General features: G+C 48.2%; 1 protein-coding gene across 1 annotated transcript; it reads left to right on the top strand.

The window, feature by feature from the left end:
* Positions 1-414: 414 nt before the first annotated feature.
* On the top strand, positions 415-17,429 carry FAH (fumarylacetoacetate hydrolase). The gene is made up of 14 exons (XM_036389715.1): positions 415-688; positions 2,914-3,024; positions 3,644-3,765; positions 4,835-4,884; positions 6,717-6,807; positions 7,330-7,427; positions 7,684-7,736; positions 9,076-9,175; positions 9,915-10,045; positions 10,773-10,848; positions 11,414-11,460; positions 12,384-12,485; positions 13,497-13,614; positions 17,211-17,429. The coding sequence occupies exons 1-14, from the start codon at positions 497-499 to the stop codon at positions 17,288-17,290; spliced, it is 1,371 nt and encodes a 456-aa protein (XP_036245608.1). The 5' UTR covers positions 415-496; the 3' UTR covers positions 17,291-17,429.
* The last annotated feature ends 8,316 nt before the right edge of the window (positions 17,430-25,745 follow it).

Genomic DNA, 25,745 nt, shown 5'->3' with positions numbered 1-25,745 from the left:
AAACTGAAAACCACAAAAGGTGCAGTTTCAGGTGTGAATTGTGCAACTTCCCAAGGGCTGCTGAGCTTGTGGTGGGAGAGTCAGTATGGACATAATCATTCCACCAGGGCCCTGGCACATAAGTGACCCCTCTAAAGTGAAACCAGGGCAGTTACCGTCTGCTCTTAGAGCTGCTGGATCCTTCACCCCTGTTACAGGAAGGCCTGTTTCATGTGAGAGTTTGTAAAATCATGGAAGTGTTAAGGTTGGAAGAGACCTCCAAGGACATCAAGTCCACCCCTAAATTCAGTGCCACACATGTAAATACCTCCAGGAGAGGTACCTGTGAGGAGAGGACCCCCTTTCACCAGGGTCAGTGCCTGGCTGGGAGCAGCTCCCAGCTGCTGACTCAGGCCAAGCCCTGGCACTGATTAACCACTGCCAGGGCCCGGGCAGGGGGGTGGGATGGCCACGGAGCAGGGATTGGTGTGTGCCTGAGGACAGAGGGTGGGATTTGATGCTCCTCTGCTCTGGGCTGCAGCACCTGGAGAGGATCTTCCTCCGAGGAAGGTGTGAAGCACCTGGGAGGTGGGAGCTGTGTGTAAGCAGGGGCTGCTTTTGGGTCAGCATGTCTTTCATCCAGGTAGACAAGGACTCTGATTTTCCTCTCCAAAACCTCCCCTATGGGGTTTTCTCCACAAAGGAGGAGGTGAGTAACAGCAAACTTTGTTCTTGGGATGTTGTAATTGTGCCAGGGCTATGAGAGAGCAGAATTTCCCAGCAATGTGGGATAAAGGAGACTTCCCAGCCTGAGACACTCAGGGCTTCCTGACCTGATGGCAAAGCTGTAGCTGACACATTGTCTGTTTCCTTAGTGTGGTTATTTTGATTACAGCTTCTTTGAAACTGCACAAAAGAAATCAGAAGTGTTAATACTGATGAGAAATACTTTGGCTAATATGTACAGTAGTTCTTGTGTGGTTTTGATAATTTCTGTGACATCATTTAATCTGTATTTGATCCTTCCACTCCCTATGTAGAGGCACAGTACGTTTCACACTCAATTTTTTAATTTTTAACTTGATCTTGCATTTTCTTTGTGACTGTAATCACACCATAACCCTTAAGAAACCCCATTAACTACTGCTCTTGAGGAGTTTTGTTGGTGACTGCCAAAGCATTAAACCAGGGCACCAAATGTGTTTTACCTGTTTTTGCAGCTGACCCATTGTGTTCTATTGGGTGTATGTTTATGCAATGCTGCATTAAGTGTGTGCAAATGTGTCATGTTTAAAGCTGGGCCCAAAGCCTGCCAGCTGAGCCAGCTCCAGGCCTTCTATTTTATGATGATCACATAAGAAAATGTGGTTCAACCTTTCTACCGAAGAGGTAGCTCTCAATTCCCAATTTTCATCAGAACTGAGCCCAGCTAGGCTGGACCTCACACCTCTGAGGGCCTGACAGGATGGAGCTCCTGGAGAAAGGGAAACAAGCCAAGAGCTGCTTCTCAGAAGGAAAAAGTGGAGAATTTATTTGTCATTGCTTATGGAAACTTCATCATTATCTTCTGCTTTCTGCTAGTTATCCATGTAGGTTAAAAAAAAACCAAAACAACCTGAAGATTGTGTTTTCTGATGTGGTATTTTCTGAAGATAAAATGAGATGGTGTGTTTAATCTATTCCAAGATGTGCATGCTGTTATCTAGCAAGTTTGGATTATTTTTCTGCCTTCCTCAGTAACTGTTCTCTGAAAAAGACATCTTCACTCAAACCCTGTGAAATGACAGGCAAGACTTACAGAAGTTATTTAGGAGAACAATGTTCTGAAGGTAGCTGAATGTTTTAATGATTTCAGGCTAAAACAATTGGTGTCATTCCTGACTATCCCAGTTACAAATTAACCTGACATGACCTTTAGTTTTTTTCCTGCAGGAATGTTTGCTGAATAAACGCCTACTACCACATTTGGAATCTTGTTTGGAAATTAAAGGTTGAAAAATATGTTTAATAGCATGCATCTTTGAAGATGGTTATTTTGGTGAGCTGCTTTTCAGAGTGGCTGTAATAGTTTGTCTCTCTTTGCCCAGAGACACAATAATGGAGGCTGTGGTGTGTTTTTGCCCCGTGCAGCTGCCCTGGGTCTGTCGCCGCTGGCTGCGCGTGGCCCGGGGCATGAACAGGAGCTTTGTCTCCTGGGCTGCATCTGTGCCATTTCCCCATGTGTGGGATGCTGTTCCTGCAGTGAGGATCCAGCAGGGATCCAGCCTGGGCTCGGCGTGGGGGTTCTGAGCTCCTGGTGTGCTCTGAGGATGGGTGGTGCAGGGAAGCCTCGTCCAGCGAGGCACAGAAACCATGTGCCTGGGCATGGTGTGCCTGCTGGCATCACCAGAGCACCCTCAGTCCTCTGGGGAGGAGCTGGGCTGCAGAAATGGCTGTTTCTCCAATGGCATGTCCACAGGGATGGAATTCACCCTGCCCATGGCCCCCCTCTGCTTCTGTTCCCCACTGGCAGGAGGAGCAGTAGTGTTTTCCCTCTTCACAGCACATTGCAGATGTATGGGCTTAATCTGCAATGCATGTCGTTAATGAGGGGTGTTAATGAGCAAGTCAGCCTCCTTCTGGGGGAAAGAGGGCAGGGAGATAAACCTCTGCTGCTTGTGCTGTCCTTTCCCCAAAAGATGGGGATGGGGCTCTTTTCCACCCCTCAAGGTCTGCAGGGAGTCTGCAGTGATGCTCTGCCCATAGGGCTTAACCTTTTTCAGCAGCCAGACTCAGAGGGCTCTTGATGGTCCATTGCTGTGGTACCAGACCTTTGTCCTGGATGGCTTTAACTCTCTGTGGTCACTGTCTTCCCCTGTGCCCTCTTTGGGGCATTTTTGGCTACAAGCATCAATTTTTTTCTCTTCCCCCCCCCCTTCTCTTGCTGCTTTGCAGCCTCGGCACAGGCTTGGGGTAGCCATTGGTGACCAGATTTTGGATCTCAGCGTCATCAAACATCTTTTCAATGGACCAGCTCTTGCCAAACACCAGCACGTCTTTGACCAGGTATTTATCAGTGTCTGGTATAATTTCCACAAGCATTTAGCAAATATTCCATAAGGCACTTTAGCAACTGGTGGTGAGATAAAGAACATGAACTGGAAATATGTTGTCAGGTGGGTTCTGGTAGAGCAAAAACCATCACAGGTGTGACTGCAAGAACAGCAGGGGCATTGGGGAGGTCCAAAGGTCATTTTCCAGGAAAGAGTCATCATCCTTTGGCAATGCAGGTGTCTGACACAAAGCCTAAATGCAAATTCACTTGTGCTTGTGCCCTCAACACTCCGTGGATGGGATATTAATGACAGGGAGGTCGTGTGTTAAGGATAAAGGGAAATATGAACAACCTCTGTCCAGAGCTGGCTGAGATATCAAAGCCAGCAGGGGCTGCAGGGGTGAAGCATGGGGTGATGCCAGCATGCAGCAGGTCCTGCTGCAGAGGGCTGTGATGGGGGTGTGGGCAGCCATGGGCAGGGCATGGCTGCTCTGGGCAGCCACAGCCACATAACCCCGGGCACGGGCATCCAACACCAGGATGGGAGTGTGGGTCATCTTCCTGCAGTGAAGGATAAGTAAAAATGTGATTTTTTTTTTCTTTGTCCCTGCCCCTGTGTGTCACTGTCAGCCCACCCTGAATGCCTTCATGGGGCTGGGCCGGCCGGCGTGGAGCGAGGCCAGGGCTCTCCTGCAGAAGCTGCTGTCAGCTGCAGAGCCCACCCTGAGGGACAACACGGAGCTGAGGAGGAGGTGAGCGAGCAGAGAGTGGCACAGGGAGGCGTCAGCTGTGCCTGTGTCACCTGAGTGACAGCACACCAAAACCAGCAGTCTGACGTGGCCACCTGCCTCCTACGTGGGAATTAACTGGGGTTCGTGCACGTCCAGTGCTTCCGTCTCCTAATTACCTAAAGATTAATCTCTGATTAGTCCCGTGACTGCCCGCAGATCCAGGGTGTCACTCTCCACCTGGGAACAGCCAGCTCTGCCCTGGGTGTGTCCAGAGCTGCTGCTCTCTGCGGGGCTGGGCCGGTGCTCTGGCCCCCCTCCTCCCCCTTGGCCTTCCATGCAGACACGGTTCAAGGGTCTCCACCCCTCCCACCTGCCTGTCACACCTGGAGCAGGAAGGGGACACTCCCCAGTTTGTTCTCAGTAACCGACTGACTTTGCTAAAACTGAGCATGTGGTCACAAATTGGCTTCAGCTTTGGGGCTGTGCAGTGGTGTAGGGACAGGAGAGGAGGACTCTGCTCTGCTCTGCTCTGCTCTGTGCTGATGGAAAACGTGGGTGTCCATCAACCCCACATCTCTCCTTTGTCTGGAGTGATGCTTTAGGCACCACAATGCCTGCCCTGGCACTGAGCAGGAGTTGCTCCTCCCAGTCCTGCCAGGGGAACTGGGAGGATTTAGGCTCTCATGAGCAGGACAGGGGTTGAGCTGCTGCTTGCCCCATGAGCAGGGCCAGCAGCTGGAATCAGAGTCCCCAGGAGCCACGAGCCATGAACTGATCCTTCCCACCCAGCACAGGCAGTGCTGTCCTGGGCAGGGGCTCTGGGATTTCTCTGTGCCCCTCGGGAATCCAGCCAGCCCCAGGGCTGCCCCCTCCCCACTCAGCCCCTGGCAGCTGCTCCTTTTGCTGCAGCCATCCCAGGAACAGCAGCCTGTGCAGTCACCAGCTTTTCTGCCAGGTTTATTGTTTTTTTAGTTTTTTTTGCAAACTAAATTAAGGAAGGAGCTGGGGGAGCAAGTCAGCCTCTTCCATGCTTCGTAGGGGTGGGAGCTGCAAGTTTGCTGAGATCTGAAGGCATCATTTTTCATTTCAGGGCATTTGTACCTCAAGCTGCTGCGACGATGCACCTGCCTGCCCACATTGGTGAGTGTGGGGGCAGCCAGGGGCTCCTGGCACTGCCCTGTGCTCCCACAGGAGCAGCTGCTTCATTTCCAGCTGCCCCAGACAGACACATCATAGCTGTGACAGGGAATGGCCTTTGCAGCAGCCACAAGTAGATTATTGCACATAATGAAAGCTAGGTGCTGTCTGTGGCACAAGAATAAAAGCCTGGGGAAGCTCAATAGCAGCCAGAGCACTCCTGGATGCAATTTCCACTGAATCAGGGGTGTCTGGTGGTACATAACTCCTGTCATCAGCTTGGCATCACCACAGGCCTTTGTGACTAGAGCCAGGAAAGAAACACTTGTTCAGTTTCCAACAATTTCCCCTTTTGCCATCAGAAAATATTTCAGATGTTGCAAAGTTTCCAAGGCAGATATTCCAGCACAGCCTTGTGAACAAGTATGAGTTTGCACTCTGCATCCCAGATCTTGCCTCCACTCCCATGAGGACTGCTTTGGGATTCCTACATTCATATAGATACATAAGCATTTCCCGCTTTTAGCAGAAATTTGTGTTTGGACCCAAACCAACCTGATCAAAGTCACTTGAGGGCATGACCTGCACAGGAACAGGGATGTGAACTTGCCCATTTTCTATCTAAGCTCTGTTCTGAGCTGGCTTTTGCCTTCCTGGGGGCACAGCCCTGGTTTGGGACAAAGTCTAGCCTGTCCCAGAGGAACCATGAGGAGTTCCTGAAAACAGTTTCATGTTGAACATGTCCCTGTCAGACAGTTGCTGGCTCCTGGCTCCCATGGCTGCTGGGAATGGGTTGCCCTGGTGTAACCAAGCAGGATCACACAGATGGGAGGTATATTTAGGATTCCACAGCCCTTAGGTGCAGCTCTGTCCCGTGTGTGGTTCCTGCTTCTCCTGGCTGGCTGGGTCCTGCTCCGGGAGGCTGGAACTGCAGGGGATAACTTACTGCTGGATGCTCCTGGAGCTGCTGGATAATTATTACTGAGCTCCCTGAGAAACATCATGCAAATACACCCTCCCATTGGGTGTTTTCCCCTCACTGCCTGTGTTTTCCCGTGGCTCAGGAGTGGGAGTTGTTTGCAGGGATGGCAGCAGAGGGCAGCAGATGTCCTGAGTATCGCCCGGGTCCCTGCGCCGCTGCCGCCGGCTGCAGCGAAAGCAGCGGGAATTGCTTGACTATGGAAAGGGGGCTGCTGCTTTATGTCCTGCCTTTTGCCTTCTCTTCTCTACTGGAGACTTAAAAAAAAAAAAAACAAAAAACGTCATTTCTGTCTGCGTAATGTATAGGCGAACTGTTAAGCACCCCTTTGTGCTATCTCTGACATCCCCGAGTGTGACCGTGTTCACAGGGGTCTGAGGATGAGGGAAGAGAGGAGGATCTGACTCCATGTTGCAGAAGGCTTGATTTATTATTTTATGATATCTATTATATTAAAACTCTACTAAAAGAATAGAAGAAAGGATTTCATCAGAAGGCTGGCTAAGAATAGAAAAAGAAGGAATGAATAACAAAGGCTTGTGGCTCAGACTCTGTCTGAGCCAGCTCACTGTGATTGGCCATTAATTAGAAACAACCAACATGAGTTACTCAAAGATTTACCTGTTGCATTCCACAGCAGCAGATAACCATTGTTTACATTTTGTTCCTGAGGCCTATCAGCTTCTCAGGAGGAAAAATCTTAAAAAAAAGATTTTTCATAAAAGATGTCTGTGACACCTGAGCTGTCTCCTTCTCTGCTCCTTCCCTTCCCAGCAGTGGGTGAGGTGCTTCAGCCCCACAGATGAGGGCCTTGCCTGCCTCTGATCCCTGTTTTGTGGCTTCTTTCCCCGTGCAGGAGATTACACTGACTTCTATTCCTCACGCCAGCATGCCACAAACGTTGGGATCATGTTCAGGGGGAAGGAGAACGCTCTGATGCCGAACTGGTGGGTGCCTTGGATTGCTCTCTAGTGCAGCATTGTTTTGCAGACTTATCCTTACACATACATGATGTTTCAAAGGTATGAGTAGTTTTTCAGGGTCACACTGGTTTCAGTTCATAGCAGACGAGAATCAGTGCTGTCCAGAGTTCAATACCAGAACCAAATTCCACACGTCCCCAGCCTCAGCTGAACCTGCACTGCCCTTCGTTGCAGTGGCCACACCAGTGACTGTGCAGCCCCCAGTTCAAAGACAAATATACCTAAAAAGTTAGGTTTTGCTGAGTGAAAAGAAAGCAGATTTTAAGATCCAAGGAATTAATTGGAGCAGTGGCACAGCAGGGCATTAAGACTGCAACACAGCTTTGTTATTATATTTTGCTCCCTTCCTTATATCAGAGTAAGGTACTGAGGTCTGTGCCCATGCATACAGAGCTCCTTCTCCTCGTACCCCACCCTCCCGTGGTGCTTGCACCCCCAAAGCTGCTCTGGCACCCAGCTAACCCAGGCCCTGTGCTCTTTCCCAAGGCTGCACTTACCCGTGGGTTACCACGGCCGGGCATCGTCTGTTGTGGTGTCTGGGACGCCCATCAGGAGACCCGTGGGACAAACAAAACCTGACAATGGTGAGTTCTGGGGGATTTTAATCTGGATTCTTATTTCTTTTATTCTGTAATTTAGCTCCACATCACAGAGTAGTGGGGTGGATGGGTCTGGGATGCCTTGCCTAAAGCCCAGCCTGGGGTCAGGGCAAGAGAAAGGCCTGGTTTAAGTCAATTTTCTGTTCCATGCCAAGCAGCACCAGCTGCTGTTTCTTTTGGCCATTACTTCTATTTCCCTAGCTGCCTCCCTGTTGTAATATATTCTTGCTTCTACCCACAGATAAACCTCCAGTGTTTGGTGCTTGTAAACGTCTGGATATCGAGTTAGAAATGGTGAGAGGCTTTTTTCTCCTTATGACTTCAAATATATTAAAATAGAAACAGGGAAGAAAGGGTGGGTTTAGCTTCTTCTAAACTGAATGTCCCATAAGGCCCACTCCTGTGCTCCTCTCTGAGCTGTGCTGCAGGCAGTCAGGATTTCTGTGGAGCAAACCTTTGCTCTGGGTGAGGAGCAGGGTGCCTTAGCTCATTGGGAGGTTTGCTCATACAGCTCTCAGGCTGGAAAAAGCTCACCTGGCCAAAGCTGAGCACCAGTGGTGCAGTCAGGCAGCAGAATTCTTTTTCACAGCCACCACAGCCCATTTCCTGGTCAGCAGTGCAGCCAGGATCCATCAGTGGACACTGGGGATTGGGAAGTCCAGGCTGTCTGCACCTTGTGCTAGAGCAGAGTTCTTGGCAGTGGGATTCTGACTCCTGATTCTCCTGCCTGGAAAGTTAAAACCTGTGCTGTGGGTGTTGTAAAAAAACATGGTGGGAAGGCACATCATGCTGTGGCTTAGTGTGGTCCAGAAGGGAGGGTTTAATGGGATTCTATTAAGATTTATATCATTTTAATAGCTTATATAACTTTTGTATGTTTTATTCCTAATCTTTTCCCTTTAAAATAAAAAGTAGTGGAAGAAGTGTAATATTGATGGAAATGGTTATAAAAATGTGGTGAAAGTCTTTAATGCTGTAAGGGGAGATGCAGTCCCACAAAGTGGGGTTCCCATGGGGCTGCCATGGCTCTGCTTTCCAGCCTGAGCTCTACTGCTGGCTGCTGCAAGAACAGAAGGAAAAACTTCCATATTGCAGACAGAAAGAGACAGCTGAGATTTCCCATAAAATCCTCTGCATGTGCAGACTGTGGATTCCTAAGGGAACGAGTGCAGGCACCCAGTTCATGGCCTGCTTTACAAAGGGGGCACATTTCTCCACCTGCCTGTCCTTGCCCACTGTCTCATCAGGCTCCAGCCACATTCAGTGTCCCCTTGGATGACTTTAAACTCCTTCCTGTTCCCTGTCTGCAGCAATCAGTCCCTTCAGTGGGCAAACCTGTTCTGCACCCCGACTCCAATTAGGAGGGACCATTTTTTCCCTCCTGCATTTTGACAACATCGTGCCCTTGTTTAATGCCTGTCTCTTAGCAACACAGAGCTCTTAAGTAATTCAAGCCTGCCAGCTTCATGGAGGGGAAGAAAAGGGGAGCAGGCCATGGGTTTTGTCCAAATGTGTGTGGGAAATGGTGCAAAACTCATCCTGTCCTGCCTCTCTTGCTGCTGTCCTCGACTCTCTGCACAGCAAAGATTTTCAGCTCCAAAACCATAATCAACACGCTGCTTTTTGATTCCAGGCGTTCTTTGTAGGTCCTGGAAACAAGTTTGGGGAGCCCATTCCCATCAGCAGGGCCCAGGAGCACATCTTTGGGATGGTGCTGATGAACGACTGGAGCGGTGAGCGCTGCTGTGGGAGCCTGCCTGGAGAGGGGGGTGCAGCACCACGGAAACCCCAGAGAGGCACAAATTCCATATTCTAACGGCACAACTGATCACTGAAACCACTGGTGCCACTGAAAGGGATGGAAATGAAGTGTTGCCTGCATCAATCCATCTTTGATCAATTAGTAGAACCAGAAATCGCTGCCTAATGAAGATTTATTTACTTATGGAAGAGCTGATATCAGTCTAGTTTCTTCTGGGCAGGGATGGAGGAGTCATAAGGATGGTGATACCAAGGATGGTGATTGATTTCAGTGTCAGGAAAAGGATTTGGCAATCACAAATCCCTCAGTCTCTGCAAAGATTTAACTTGTTGAAATTCTCTCTGTGGCTGGCAAAGACCATTAGCTGGGTATAAAAAGATAATTATAAATTTATTTTTACAATTTATATATTATAACTAATATATAATAAATTATAACTATTACACATTATAAAAATTTAAGTGGGGGTAAAAATACTGGTTATATGGGGATGATCTGGTTTCTTTTACTTATTGCTGATTTATCATCCTAATCTAGCTGATCTAAGGAAATTGGGTTGAGAATGGATGAATTTAAATTAGGATTTGGGCACAACAGCTAGAAAAGGCTGGGGATGGCAATTTCAATGCATGTTACTCTTTCATGGGTCTGAGGGATGTGCAATTGCTAGGATATATTTACCTGCATTGCTTTGAATGTTCTCTTCCCAGCCCGTGACATCCAGAAGTGGGAATATGTTCCTCTGGGTCCTTTCCTGAGCAAAAGCCTTGGCACAACCATCTCTCCGTGGGTTGTCACCATGGAAGCTCTCATGCCATTTGTGCTGCCAAACCCTGTGCAGGTCAGCAAGAGAAAAGGTTGAAATAAAGGAAAAGCAGTGCTGGAAAAATGTCAGCAGAGCTGGAAGGTGACATCAGCAGAAATCAGTGAGCTTCCTCATGCCAAGGATTGTCTCCATGGTATTCACAGTTCTGCTTCTGAGCAGATGAAGGCAACCAGGGCCCTCTGAGTCCAAGTGCTCATTGATGTCACTGGCCCTGGCACATGTTGTGCTGTCATCTTGCTTGAGGGGGGCAGAAAAATCATCTTTAAAACACCTGGAAAATAAACTAATCAGAGGTTCTTCTGGGTCTTTGGTAGCAGTAAGTGGTGGAGAGAGGCTGGAGTCAAGCCAGAGCACTTTGTTCAAGCATTTCCAGTTGTCTGCATTGTGCAGGTGGTTAAAACTGGGAAAGATAAGAGAGTCTTGCAGAGACCTCACCATCTTTGTGCAGGCACAGAGCAAAGGTGTGCTGGCACTCTGTGCTGGATTAACATCTATGCTGAAATGATGGGCAAGGCTTTTGCAAGCCTCGTGCAGAAAAAGGAATTGGATTACATGGATATCATGTCTGTTCAGAAAGATCTTTAAAAGTGTGTGCATGAGACCAAGAAAAGTGATAATCTGAGCAGTAAGAATGGTGAAATGAATGGGTTGTGCAGCACAGGCTGGGTACACAGTACTCACTGGAATGTCTTGTGGATTGTTAAATTCCTTTTGGTTTATGATGTGTTTTATGTTCTTTTAGGATCCCAAGCCACTGCCCTACCTTCAGGATAAAGAGCCCTACACTTTTGACATCAAGCTCTTTGTTGCCATTAAAGGTATGGCAAAGCTGAGTGGGTCACAAAGCTGCAATTGCCAATTAAATTTTGTGGCACCCCAACAACCTTCAGGCACTTTGCTCTGGGCTCTGTGCTCCTTCTTTTCCTGCTTTGCCCAGAGACAGGGGCAGAACTGCTCTGCTCCCTGCTGGCTGTGCAGCAATGTGCCAAGCAGGGAGTGCTCCCCTTGAGGAGGGTCCCCGAGGGGTCTCCCTGCACAGGCAGGGGTCAGCAGGGCATGGAATGAGGTTTGTGTGGGATTCAGATGTTAACCCAGCTCAGCCCCCACCTTAGGGCCCTGCTGACCTCTAGGTCCAGGTGTTTCTCCCACAGGAGAGCAGAGAGTGGGAAATGGGCAGCTTGATACTGCTCCAATGCAATCCACACACTTGTTTTCTATGAAATCCCGGTCTTCATAGCAATAGAAAATGTTATTACTACTTTCTCACTAGGGATTACAGTGATAAAAGAAGTCTCCATCCATCTGTAAAATAAAAAGACTCCGACATCATTCATCCAACACAAACAAATTGCTTCTCTCTTTTTTATCCTTTATTTTCTGCAGGAGAAGGAATGAACACACCAGCTACTATATGCAGATCCAATTTCAAGGTAAAGCTCCAGTATCTTTTGTTTATTTGCAATCTTGCTGATGCCATCAGCTCCAGCCCAGGCAATTTCAAACCCTGCTTTTTGCATTAGACTCATAGAACAGGATCATAGAACCACTAAGGTTGGAAAAGATCTCCAAGATCATTGAGTCCAAATATTAACCCAGGACTGCCAAGCCCACAGACTGAACCACGTCCCTCACACCCACACCTTTTGAACACTTCCAGGGATGGTGAATCCACCACTTCCTTGAGCAGTCAAAAGTTTTCCAAAAAACGAAAAACACTTCATTTTTGAAAGATGAAATGAAGGTGGTGGTGATTCCCCCCTGTGAGGTGGGAACACCTGAATGCTTGGTGAAGGGGACAGCTCTCCCTGCTGCTCACTTTGGGGTGCTCAGAGCATCCTTAGCTCTGTGCATTTGGCAGGGAATTGTCTCTTGCAATACAGCTCTGCAGCCACAGCTCTGATTTGGATGCCACTCACTGCTGCCAACCTGGGTCTGCCCCATCCCCTCTGTGGCTCTGCCTCCACCCCCTGATTGAAACCAGGAGATTTATGTGCCAGCTGCAGCAGTTCTCAATCCATTTCATATTCACATTTGGCTCTTTGCATAGTAATTACCTTAATCAGTAAATCAGTAGTCAGCAAATCAGTAATAAGCAGATTTTTCTACAAGGCTGTTAAAATACTGGGTGTAATCATGGAGCTTGGGTCAGCAGCACTGGTCTTAGAGAGGAAGAAGAGGAAAAATGAAATCCAGCTGAAATAAGAAAAATCTTAAGGGACTAAATTGCATGTTAAAGTGTGGGTTTTATGAATGCCATAGGCCAGGCTACATGACTCCACTCTGCACAGCCTAATGGCCACCAGAGAAGTTTTTGCTGCCTCCTTGCTTTAGCCCCTGTTCCTCCTTCCTCCAGCACATGTACTGGACCATGAAGCAGCAGCTGGCTCATCATTCCATCAATGGCTGCAACCTCAGGCCTGGGGACCTCCTGGCCTCTGGCACCATCAGTGGACCTGTAAGTGTTGAAACCATGACAGTCACTGGTCAGCAACCCAGAACCAACAGAGCAGGGCGTGGGGCTGAGCCCTTCCCGATCTGAGCACCACAAAACCATCTGCAGCTCTCTCCAGGCACTCTGGGGTGCTGCTTTGGTAGCCCCAAATTCACACTGAGAAGTGGTTTGGTTTGGGTAGGGCTTTTGCTTGGCTGGGTTTTTTTATGTTGTTGAGTTTTGGGGTTTTGATATCTCCTGTACTTCTTTCCCAAAGAATTATTTTACGACAGATTCAAATTAACTTCTATGTGGAAGCATCCTCACAATGCATTTACCCTCCATGAAATGCAGCTTTTAATTTCTGAAAAGAATGTGAAAGGTGTCTGGTATAACTTTTAGTTTCTCCAATGAAGCTGGAGCCAGCTTCACAAGCTTTTACTCCCCCTGAGCTGCCATTTGGACAGTGGCTGCAATATCTGGGCAGCCCTCACTTTCTGAACCACCAAACACAAATCCTGTACATGCTGTCTCAAACACAGCCTCAGGTAAGTTGTTTGCAAGCTGGGATGCCTGTGCTTCACTTTTGAGCATTTCTGAGGTGCTTTTTGAATCTTCAGATCATTGTACTGCAGAAGACATTAAAGACTCACAAACACCGCTTTGCTCTTCTGAAGAACAAAATGCAATTAAAAATCTGAAACATGATCACATAAAAGCACTGGATTTGTAGAAGTCTCCTCCACTTGTTTCCATTCTTGCTGTGGCAGACCCAAACTGCTTTAACAGGTTGAACACTATGTTAAATACACCAGATAACAGCTGTAAGCATCACTAATAATTCTTGCTAATAGCCAGCAAGAAATTAAAATGCAAAGTCAGGAAAAGGACCCAATGTATCAATTAATTAAGTCAACAGCAAAAACTCTGTTCTGTAGAGGTAGCATACTTGTGTGTCTGCTCCCAGCAGCAAGAAGCTGAACAGCAGGAAAGACACTAAAAAATTGTTTATTTGTTTATGAACTCTTGCTGCAGGAGCCAGAGAGCTTTGGCTCCATGCTGGAGCTGTCCTGGAATGGAACAAAAGAAATCCCTCTTGGCAGTGGGCAGTCTCGGAAGTTCCTGCAGGATGGAGATGAAGTAATTCTGACAGGTAATGGCTGGAGAGCTGCTCTGACCTGCAGCAGGGACACATTTCCATAGGACAGCCCCTGGTGTGGAGCTGGGCTATTCTGTGCATACCTGCCATGCAAGCACAGCTCTTTCCATCCTACCTGTGAGGAGGCTCAAGCAAGGGATGGATATTTCCCTGCTATAAATGCTTTCTAAAATGGATTACTTGCTTTGCTAAGTCCTTGATGCTGTTGTTATGCCAGTGTGTAAGCACCAAGGAGATGATGGAGGTAGGTTTGCCTTTATGGGTAAAAATACCCAAGGACTAGGAGCAGTTGATGAATTGTTTCCACCACAGTACAAGTTTGCGTGTGGAGCAGAGCTTGGAAAATGTTAAAAAAAGTCATTTTTCAAATAATATTTCATTTGTAACCTAGGCCTGCTCAGTGAAGTGTGTTGCAAATCAAGTATGAGGGAAACAGCATGGAGCCCTCTAGAGCAGCTGGCCAGCTCCCCTCTGGAAAGGGCTCTGCTTCAGGCCTCTGTCATGCTGAGACATGGTTTTACTTTTCATCTTGATAATCTAAGGATTTTATGAATTTAATTTTACCACAGGGTTTCGTGATCTAAATCCCACTCCTACTTCTTTTTAACACAAATCCTAGTGCAAAACAAATCTATTTTTTCCTTTCCTCTCATCTTTGGTAGTCCAAATATTTGGCAAGGGCAGCCATGAGAAACTTTTGTTTCAAGCCTCCAGTATCTTTGCTGTGTGACCTGCTGGGATTTTGGGGAATGTCCTGTGGGATGTTGTGTGTCACCAGCTGAGACCCAGGCAGTGCCACCCCTGGCTCTGAGCAGCTCCATCCTGCTGATGTGATCAGAGATGCCTGCACGTGGCTCAGGCAGTGGGGAAAGGCTTCACAGGTGTGACTGAGGGCAGAGAAAATGTGAGTGACAAACTCCTGGGCAGCTGCCTCATGGTGTGGTGTTAATGTGTGCCTGGGTTTGCTCAACCCAACCTGGACTCCTAGGATTTTTGACAAAACAGTTTAAAATTATAAACTGGTTTTCTCTGAAAAAAAAAAAAAACCAAAAAACAAACAAACAAAAAAAAAACCAAACAAACCAACAACCAAACAGGCAAAAAACCCTAGGAAAGTGAAGAATTTTCTGTGATTAAAAAAAAAAAATGGAATGCATGAATTCCAGTCCCCAGGCAATTCCAGTGCCTCCTGCCTGGCAGCCCATCCAATAGCCCTGAAAATCCTGTTTCTGTGAGCTGCTGCCAGTTTGACAGAGGAAGATGCTGAGAGAACTGGAGGTTGAGATGTACTAGAGAGAGCCATGGGTGATGAACCTGAGGAGTTCCCAGTGCCTCTGACATCCTCCAGCCTCCCACCAGCCCAGTGAGTGTCCATGCTGAAACCTGCAGCCGTCTGAGGCCGCTCTCTACAGGCTCCCCATAGATGCAGGGACACTCCTGCAGCAATCCCAAGTGCCACACTGCCCTCCAGGCCTCAGTCTCCCTCCAGCAGCTGTGCCAGGAGCCCTAAATTAGGGCACAGTGAGGGCTGATGAACATCCCTGTGCAGTTGCACACTCCCGTCCCTTTTGGCAAGGAGCCCCTCTCAGTTTAGAGCTGCTGGCATGGGGACCCAGCCTGGGGACAAATGTGACCAGCCCAGGAGCCATGCTCTGCCTGCCCAATTAACAAACTATGTTAATTCATTAAGTGCTTTGAATCCTGAATGCCTTTAACCTTCAAAGGTGGCATGATGGCATTGCTGTGAGCTGGGGAAGGCAGGGGGGCAGTGCCAGGTCAATTGTTCTGCTGGGCTGTTCCACCCTGGCACAGTTTGTGGCTGTGGCACCAGGGCATTGCCAGGAGCAGGGGCTGCTGGGGCTGTGTGGCAGCTGCTCCTGTTTATTTCTTTATTTCTTTATTTGGTGATGTATGGCAGGTCCAGGGCCTTAAGGCCCCCCTGGGGCAGGGCTGGTGCTATTCCATCCTCTCCCAAGGCACTGCCATTAGCTCTTGCCAAGTGCTCTACACATCATTTCTGGTTTCCTGTTTCAACTCTGTATCCTTACTCCCCACATGGGACCTATTTCAGAGACTTAACACATAAAATGAGAGAAATGTATTTCTCCCAAGAAGTGTCTCAGGGAGGGAGTGTGGCAGGGGAAGGGCTCCTGGTGGTGCTGGCAGCTGCCTGCCAAAACCCCTCAGTAGCTCCTTGGCACTCACAGAGCTCAGGCCAGGGCTGCTGGCAGCACAGGGCTGGCTTTGTTCAGTGTGCTGCTCCTTGGTGCTGCTCTAAATTGAGCCTGACAGCAGGGATAACCAAACTGGACTGAAATAATCAGCTGCTGCTCAGAGGAAAGCTGGCAATGAAGCCTAATGAGGCAAATGGAAGCTGAGCTGAGCCTTACAGTGCCTTTTTCCACCGCTGCTTAAGGATGAGGATTACCTGGCAGGTACCAGGATGCTGTCTGTGGCTTTACACAAGCACTTAGAGACACCACTGTCCTTGGAAAACTTCATTTCAGTCTGGCTGTGAGAGCTGCAGGGTGGGCTAGGGCTGGCAGGGTCTCTCTTTGTGCTGCAGTCACTTTGGCTGCCCTGCAGCCTGAGCCCACCCTTTCTCTTCCTCAGGGGAGTTTTCCACTGATCTGTGCTAAGAGTGGGAATTAGGGGCTGTTCTGTTGAGCTCCTTCTTGGCTTCTTGAGGGCAGCTGCTTTTTATCACATGCAGGTGATATATTCACCAGGAAAATCCATCTCTGGCTATGAAATCAGTCCTTAAAATGCAGCATATGCCACTTGTCCTTCCTTTGATCAGCTGCTGTTAGCAGAAGGCTACAGAATAGACTTCTCAGAGGGGCCAGGCTGTGTCCCCTGCCCTGCTCTGCCTGCAGCTTTGCTGGTGGCTGCTCTTTGTGGAGCAGCTTGGAGGAGCTGCAGCATCCCTGTCCCAGTGCCACCCCCTCGGTCTCACAGGAGCAGGGAGGCTCAGAGCTGTCCCGTGGTCAGAGAGGCTGTCACAGCCCCCGAGCTCTGCAGCAGCCAGCAGAGCTCCCACCCCTCTTATGTAACACAGGATTAATGAGAACCTGGAGTCAGAGGCTGGATTTCTCAGGGAACTAAACCACTTGACTTTAGCCAGTGAAACAGCTTCTGCAAGGGTAGGTGCTGCTGTTTGAGGGGGTTTAATGACTGCCTTTCTGGCTGCCAGCATCCCAACATCCCAAGAGCAGTCCTGATGCTGCAGAGAGAGAATCCAGATTTATTTGATTAATTGCAGGGCTGGGCCAGGCAGTGAATCAGTTTGCCAGGTAGATTGATGGTGCTGCAGGTTAGGTTTGAAAACAGAAATATTGCTGGCACATCTTGTTTGTTCTCTGATCAATTCACTGAACTTGCATATTGCTGTGTTTAACAATTTGTGCTTCTTTTCTTCTCATATTCCTGGGCTACTTGAACTCTTCCAGGTGCTCTTTTTTCTTACCCCTCATTGCATATCTGAGATGTTTTCACTTGGTTTTAGTCCCTTTATTCCTTTATTCACTTTTATTCCTGGCTAAATCCTGCTGTCCTCACAGAACAAGCTGTGTGTTGTTTTCTGTCCCTAGGGCACTGCCAGGGCGATGGCTTCCGTGTGGGATTTGGCCAGTGCTCAGGAAAAATCCTTCCAGCCCTGTGCAATCCATGAGGCCTGGAGAGATGTGACAGCCAAGGAGGAGCCTCCTCCCACCTCCACCAGTCATCCTGCTTTATTCAGATTTATTGTTTTTATAAGAGTGATTGTCATCTTACTATTTTTAATTATCAATAAATATCTTAAAGGTGAATGTGGCTCTCTGGTGTGATAAGAAAAGGATTTCAATGCTGGCTTAAAATTCTTAGAATATGAATAAGATGATTGAAATGGAAAATGAGATTCTTAACTCTTCTACCCATATTAATGTTTTTTTCATAATTATAAAAAGAGGCTTTCAAGTAAGCTTAAATATTCCGAGTACTAGGCTGATGATAAGAGCTGAGATTCCATGCTGGCTTCCTTTTCCACAGTGTTAATATGCAGGAGGTGCAATCCTGGAGGCAAGCTGCATATGGTTGTTAAAACTTGTAGACCTTCCTGAGCAAGAGTTACATGACAGTGCCCTAAAATAATTGGCAACAAAGCAGTTTGGAAATGTGATTATCAACTCTACTGAAGGCAACAGGCAGGATGTCCCTGCTCCTCCTGCCCTTACACAACCAGAGCCAACTCTCCTGCCCCAGATTGGTTCCAGCCCAGAGATGGGACACTGTGTTGGAGCACCCTTCAATTGGTCGTGGTCATGGTCAAAAGATCACCCTTGTTCCTCCTGCCCTGTGTAGAGAAGGGAATTCCCTGTTTCCCTCTCACCCTGTGCACCAGCATCCCCGGGGTCGAGGAGGGAGGGGGAATTTCATCACTGGGGTGATCCCCCGGCACTCCCTGGTGTCAGTCACACCCTGCCACTCCATGGGGCTGTGACAAGGACACTAAGCAGGCCAAGCCCCTTCCTGCACCCTGAAAGCATCTGGTGCCACAGCATTCCCTTGCAGCAGCCAGTAAACACAGCACATGCCACTTTCCTCGAGTGTAAAGGGCATCTGCTGTCTCCTGCTGGCCTACAAATCAATTTAACTCCATGGCCCAGTGCCAAATCACATCAATTAGAGGATATTACTGACTGGAGGAGCTCGGGAGACTGGATAATGAACTGTGGTGTAGTGCAAGGGGAACTTGTTAAATATTTGCTTGGTCCTCAAAGTGAAGAACCTGATGAGGCTGCTGGCTCCATGTGGTGACAGCAGGATGAGCCCATGCTGCTGCTTTTCCAGGCTGTCCCATTGCTGCTGGAAAGCTCTGCCAGGTAGTTTTGCTGATGTGGACTGTGAGGACATTTGATGTCATCCTGGGGAGCACCTGGGGCTGACAAGGAATGTGAACCTGATGGCCATGCAGAAGAGGAAGATGAATTTGAAATGAAAATTAAAGAAAAAAATGTGTCAGTGCATATAAATCATTGCTAATGGGGCATGTGCACTGTAATGGGCTCTCTCTCAGTGTGCAACAGTAATATTTTTTTAAAGAGTGATACTTGGAGGCTCATCCCCAAGTCAAGGATGACCTGGCCAGGAAAACATTGGCTCTTTGTTGTTTATCAAGGAAAAGCTATTTTACCTTCAGGCTCTTGGAGCTGAACTAATAGGCAGATATTTATTTAATGTACTCTGACTGCATCATCAATTTATAGATGCTTTGTGCTATCTTTTGACCTCAAAGGACAATTGTGAGTTGACACCTTCCCTCTTGGATTTAGAAATAACCCATCCTGTTCCTCTGGCTTTTCTCCTGGCAGCAGCAGGAGGACACAAAAGGCATTCATCCAGAGAGAAATTTCTTTGCAGAAGCATTATCCATGGTGCACCCTGGTATATCTGATGTCCTGGAAGGGAAATGCCTGACAGAGAGCTGATGTTGGGGCAATGTCATTGGCGAGCAGCTGTGACCTTGATGCAAGACACTGCACAGCCAAGAAGGACCGTGGTGTCAAGGCTTTCTGGGCGCAGGAATGCTTAGGGAACTGTAAATCCATAGGGCTCTTCCTGACCTTTGAGCAAAGTAAAGGTGAGTCCTGCACACACCCAGGGAATTCCTCTTCCAAAGAGCCGGCTGGATGCTGCGATTCCTGCCAGCCAGTGGGACTTGGGCTTGTTGTCTGCTCAGGCAGAAGGTCAGTGGTGCTGAGACCCCAAACCCAGCCACAGATCCTTCCTGGCTCGTGCCCCAGAGCCAACCAGCCCCGAGGGAGGAGGTGGCTTTGCAGTGGCCACCCTGTGCCTCTCTGGGCCAAGCACCGCGCTGGGGACGGGTGGGAGGAGGGAAGGGCCTCTGTGGCCCCAAGGTGACTGAGCTGAGCTCCTCTAGCCTGGGGACACCTGGAGAAGTTCCAGATTCCCAGAAGGTGGAGAATTTCTGGAAAGGACCTCAGGACATAGCAGGTTTCAGAGGTGAGCTGGACAAAGTCCAAAATCCCAGGACGGAGCTCAGAGTCATCTGCTGCCTGCTACATGGATGGGGGCCAAAATGCCAGGAGATGATAGAAAAGGAGACAAACTTTTCTGTGTGCCCAAGACCACTTTCTTCCCCCCAGAAGAAGGCAGTGGGCTCTTTTTGGGTGGCACTGTGGAGAAGGGAGGTCCATGGCCACGCTGCCCTCAGCCAACACAGCGAGCCTGGAGGGCTGCCAGGGTGCCCTGTGTCAGGGACAGTGAAGGGCACACCTGTGCTGCAATCTGCAGGGCTGCCCACAAAATAGCTTTGGCCTGGGACCAGCAGCACCCACTGCCTGCGGGGAAAGCAGCCTCTGACCCAAATTTTGGGAAACACACAGGTGATATGGGCACCTCCTGCTTGCTCCACCTCCTCTGGGGCAGCTGGGGCCAGTTTGCACCCTGGTCCTTTAAAACGGAGGTCGTGGAGCTTTCTTCTGGTTTTGGGGGAAGCTGAGCACTGGTGAAAGGATCACCTTAGAACAAGAAGGTGCTTCAGCCTAGGAGCTCTCAGTCCAACAGGCTGACTGGATGCTTGGAAAAAGCTTATTTTTGAAGTGCCAGTTTCAGTTGGCACAAAGAGCTTCCCAGGCACTTCTGGAAGATTCTGTTTCAGTTAGGGTTGAGCATGGCTGTCTCTGCTTCTAGAGATAACTAAATGCTCTTTGATTTAGATGTGTTTTTCTTAGTTTGCTTATAATCTGGCTTCAAACAAAAGTGGAAAAACCCCACAAACAGACTCAGAGCTCCTTTTTCACTGCCCTGTCGCAGCACCAGGTTTGTGGGTTTGTAACCTGTGTGTAGAACAAGAAAATCCTCCTTGGATCTTCAGAAGCCTGGAGGAAAAAAATAAAACCTTTCTGCTGTGTCAGCCACCTGAGAGGCCTCATTCAGGGTCATCCAACGTTGTGTGGGGAGACAGAGCCTCGCTCATGACCAGAGGAAATGGAAATGTGTGTCTAAATGGAAGCCACAGCTCTTGAGCTAGCCTGAGGCATCCTTCTCCTGCCTGGTGTTTCCCACTCAGCAGAGGTCAGCAGTTCCCAGGAGCAATCCATGCTGGAGCAGTGACCCAGGGGTGAGTAGTGCTGGGCTCTTGGATGGGAGCTCTTGGAGGGGTGCAGGAGCTGCTGCTGGTTTATCACAGGGTGGGCATAGAGGCAATAAATCATGCTGCCTGAGACTATTCCACCTGCTTTTGTTATTGTGCTGGTAGCAGAACTAAAGGCAGCCACTGTTTAGTACTTTGAGATGCATTTTCTTACAGATCAAAGCGTTGTCTGGTTGGTGTATAATGAAAAAGCTGGGTGTAATTTATAACAGTGCTGTTGGTATAATTAAGTGTCCAAAAAAAAAAAAAAGCATGGAATAAACCCTTAAAATGTATTTCAGAATTTAAAGGAGCCAATGAGTTTTTGCTGTGAAATGCAGGCACTCTTCACCTGAAGTAGTTTTCTGCAGAGATTCTAATTAGAAACGGATGCGATATCTTGGGAAAAAAAATAGTTTTGATGTAAGCCTTTGGGTCAGCAATATTCATAATTCTTTCATTACCCAGGCAGTAATAACTCAAAGTAAAACACTCTCTCAGTAGCTGTTCAGGGTCAAGGTAGTGACTTTGTGAAGAGGAACAGGGCTGGTAGGTGATGCTCACGTAGCTTTTGGTGTAAAGCAGTGAGGCAGGAGACCATTTCTCAGGTTTGATTGCTGCTTCTGTTCAGAATGCCCACACAGTTGCTGCTTAGTGAGAAAGAAGGAGATCATTTCTGGGATTTTAAAATTGATTGAAGGCTTTGGAAGTACGTGAGGGACATGCTGAGGTGCTGGCACCATGCTGCTCCATACAAATCTGCTGTGAGCTGCTCCTCCTTCTCAGCTTCTCTCATTCCCAAGAACTTCTTCACCTCAACTCTGTCTGTGTTGCACAAGTGCTTGGTTTTCCATGAAGTTTCAACCACAGACCTGTGCTTTCTGGTTTTACAATACTGTTTGCTCTATAAGCAGCTGAGGCAGGGCTGCTGTTAGCACAGTTAGTGAACATCCAAGGGAAAAGGGAAATGCTGCAGGAGCAGAAGTCCCTGATGGCAGCTGGGCATCCCTTGGCTCAGCCTGGGGATCAACACCTTGGTTTTGAACACGGAGGGGCTGCCTGGGAGGGTTTCTTGTCCCACTCTCACTGTGCAGGATCCAGGGCAGGGGGGCTCTGGGCTCAGCACCTGCAGCATCTCCAGTGCCCTGCAGAGCACACGGGTGCCCTGGAGCTGGGGTGTCCTGGGACCCCATTCTGGGGGACTCTGGGATGTGCCCAGCTCTGCTGCCTGCTCACCCCTACCAGGTCCTTCCTTTGATCTGCAGAGGCAAGACAGCAGCTGCTGGAGAAATCCAATCAATCTTAAATGTAAAATAAGTTTTGAAAAATTTCGCACTCCTTGTGGCTGCGGCACACCCAATGCAATTTTAATACATTTTTGATTTCCAATTTCCCTGTGTGGGCTGCCTGGCTAGGTTCCAGTACAAAACATGCAGCTTTGTAACTAAGAATTTTGTCATTCAGTGTTTCTTAACACTGTTGTGAATTTAATTATATATGATAACCTGAGAATAAATGCAACCAGCATTTTCAAATTGTTTATTGCTTTAAAAATGTGTGTGTGAGCAGAGTTTTCCTCCAGGCTAGCAAGGTATTGACCATTTTTAATGAAAATAGTTTTAAAAACAAATTTAAAAATGTGAAGGAGATGGCTGGAGTCTGAGCACAGCATTTCCTATCTGAGCCCTGTGTTGCTTCTGAGCTGAGGCAGTCTGGGCTGAAGCTGCCTGCTGAGACTGTAATGGCCCAGCAGGCTGGGGACACCAGGCTGCAGCAGCATCATCTGGGTCTCTGGCTTGCCATCAGTCCCTGCTCCTTCCAGAAAAACATTTCCAGGGTGTCTGCTCAAATTCAGCTGCTGCTGGCCTCAGTTCAGGTCTGCTCTTACCTTGGCCAGAGTAGCTGTACAGAAAACAGAGTAAAGACTCCAGTCCCTGCTTCTGACTAGGAGAGCAGTAATGGTTTATCAGTGGGGCTCAGTCTTTGTGGCAAACTGGGTCCCAGGCACAAAGATCCTGCTGCCAGAGGACTTGCTGCAGGGACAAGCAGATCTATAAAGCACCCAGCTTTCAGGCAACAGAGCTCTTTTTTTCAAGATGAAAGAATTAGCAATTCATTTCTTCATCTTTTTCAAGAGGAGGAGTTCCCTAGGTGATTTTTACCCTGCATATCCCATACTCTGGAGCTTCTTCAAAGAGACCCCCACAGATGATCCATGCTCCTCATTTTCAGTCACTAGCAGGAGGGATTCCAGTCTCAGTGGCCCTGTTTCTTTTGGTATGCAATTTGTTACTGAAAATGAATTGCTGAAGTGCAGATGCTGCAGTCCCCCACTGAGCTGAAGATCAGCTGAGTGCTCTTCCTGGCCAAGGGAGTAACCTGAAATAGCCCCTCTGGAAAGGCTGGAATAGCTGGGAAGGCTGACCTTCTGCAGAGCCACAGGAACACCTGGGGCTCTGTCAGCTCTGCCCTGAGCTCCAAAATCCATAGTGGTGCAGGGAGTTGTTCTCTGCTCTCACCCTCCAAGGAGGGCTGTCAGGAATGTATGCCCTTCTTGTACATCATGTTGTGTTGTGAGTATTTTTAAAAGGTGTCCTGGCAACAGTGAGAAAACCACAACAGAGACAGCAAGGAGGTTTTCCATGTTGAAGCTGTTTATTATGTTAGATAAATACACTTGCAACAAGTTTGACTTGCATCCTCTGAGTGCAGTGGCTGGTAGTATGGCACAATGATTATAAAAGAACCAAAACTAGCAGAGGCACTTGTTGCATGCAGCTGGAATTACTACCAAGCCCAGTGGTGCAGCTCCTGCTGGCAGAGACCCTCCCTGGCCGTGAGCTTTGCCAGTGGGGCTGGCTCCAGCCAGAGCTGCAGGGACACAGCTGGGGTGGGAGAGCCCTGGCTCCAGGGGAAGGAGCTGAAAATGTCTGGCTTAGGCAGGATGTTCAGTATTGCTTTTGGTTAAGGAGGAGTGAGGTTGTGTGATTGTAACCAGTGGGGAAAGGCAGAAATTAGAATGAATCTTAGAATCTGCTGGGTTGGGAGGGACCCAGCAGGATCGTGGAGTCCAACTCCTGGCCTGGCACAGGACATCCCAGGAATGTCACCATGTGCCTCAGAGGGGTGTCCAAAGGCTCCTTGAACTCAGACAGGCTCAAGGCCTGTCACTGGTCACAAGAGTGAAGAGATCAATAGATTTACATTTTCTCTATAAAAACAATCTCGTTGACTTTTATGCTGTCATGTATGTGAATATCCAGATTTTTATAAAGACATTTTTTGTCAACAGAAGGATGGACTTGACAGGCTATGCCAGGAGAACAAGTGCCTTTTTATTAGAAAACAAAGCTACCCAGAGGGGTCTTTTCATGAGGTTTTTCAGGAAAATCCATAAAATGGTTTGTTCAGCTGGACAAAGAGAAAAAAGTGGCAACCATCCTTGCAAAGCAAATTTGTCAATTTGCTTCCTCAGCATTTGTAACCCTTTGTTCTCAGACAGGCATTGCTCCTGAAGGACTGAGTGCTGCTGTCCCTGGCCAGGAACACAACACAGGACTGACCCTGGGCTCTGTAGCTGGGCAGCCTGCTCAGAGGCTTGGACTGAAGCACCTGAATAAGTCCTTAGCTGAACTGGGGCTTGTCAGTGACATGTTACAGTGCCAAAGAGCCCTGCATGCAGACCAACACCAAGTGGAGTACTGGCACTGAGAGGGGTGAGGACAAGCTCTGTCCTGGCTCTGCACCAGCTGTGAGCTCAGCCAGGTGACCTGCACACTGAAAGTGCCCGTGACCTGGACGTAATTTTGTTATTTTGCTTATTTTGTAAATAGCCCCACTAGAGGGATACAAGATTTAATGACAAAAAACAGGTTCCAAACTTTAGCCCAGGGAACAGAAGTGTTGTTCTCTGAGCTGGGACATCCATTCCTATGGTGCAGATGGACTTGCCGACCAGTAAGAGAGAACTGTGGTTTTACTCCAAGTATGATGAACATTAAACATTCAAGCCTGAAAAAGTGCTCAGTTACTGGTGATTACCTGGCTAGCAGAAGCTGAGGCTAAATAGCAGCCTGAGGAGCAATCTGCAGTGGCTGATGGAAGCAGTGGAGGCATCTTGTAGAGGACATCAGGAGGAAAGCTAATCTTTGAATTTCCTGCCTCAGGAATGAGATCTCCTACAACAGAGATCAGCAGAAATTGTGTGATTCAAAAGATCCATGCAGAAGTCTCCATGTGCCTCATAGCCTGCTGTTTTGGGATCTCTGTATTTGCAGTGTTGAGCACCTTACACCCTCAGAAATCAGTGGGCTATGTAAAAAGCCAGGTGCCATTTGGCTTGGCCCAAAATACTGCAATGAGAGAGCAAATGGGGGTCTGGACAAGTCCTCTGCCTGTGTAACAAGACCCAGACCTTCCCTGTTGGTTTTAGCAGGAAGAGCTGTGAGTAAGAACCTCATTTCTGTGTCTCTATCTAAGGCTCTCCATGTGCTTTCTGGCATTGTTAGGTAGACAAAATGAGGTGTGACAAGATGAAATTGTTACACCCATTTCACTGATGTGTAGACTGAGGCACATAAAAATCGACTTGTGTGATTATCAAACAAACCTGTCAGAGCTAGAACAGTGCCTGACAAAGGCTGTGTCTCAATTTTCTTGTCACAGCCTTTGCTTCTCCCTTTCCCATCCACTGTGTGTGGTCTCATGGCAAGAACCTGGGGGTCAGGTCGGATGGTGAGGAGAGGAAATGGAGAAATGCCTTTCTTGAAGTTTTGTGCTTTCAAGCCTTGTCAGTTCATGGTGCTTGCAGCACCTGCTCTGAATTGCTTCCTTTCAATCCCTTAAGTTGAACATTTAGTCATGAAAGAAAAGGCAGGCATGGGCAAACCTTAGAATTTGAGGAATAGAGAACTTTGGAATGCTGCAGTCCCCACTCTGCAAAGGGAAATAATAAATTTCCAGAGCTCCCATGTTCTGCCTTCTTGCATAA

The sequence above is a fragment of the Molothrus ater genome, chromosome 13 (assembly GCF_012460135.2).
Source record: "Molothrus ater isolate BHLD 08-10-18 breed brown headed cowbird chromosome 13, BPBGC_Mater_1.1, whole genome shotgun sequence".
NCBI lineage: Eukaryota > Metazoa > Chordata > Aves > Passeriformes > Icteridae > Molothrus > Molothrus ater.
The sequence above is the reverse complement of the archived record's forward strand: the minus strand, read 5'-3'. Positions and strand labels throughout refer to the sequence as shown.

Coding starts and splice junctions, on each gene's coding strand:
- FAH (XM_036389715.1), top strand. CDS start 497: ATGCTCCTCTGCTCTGGGCTGCAGCACCTGGAGAGGATCTTCCTCCGA. Junction 3,025..3,643: donor ACCAGCACGTCTTTGACCAG/GTATTTATCAGT, acceptor TGTCACTGTCAG/CCCACCCTGAATGCCTTCAT. Junction 6,808..7,329: donor AACGCTCTGATGCCGAACTG/GTGGGTGCCTTG, acceptor CTCTTTCCCAAG/GCTGCACTTACCCGTGGGTT.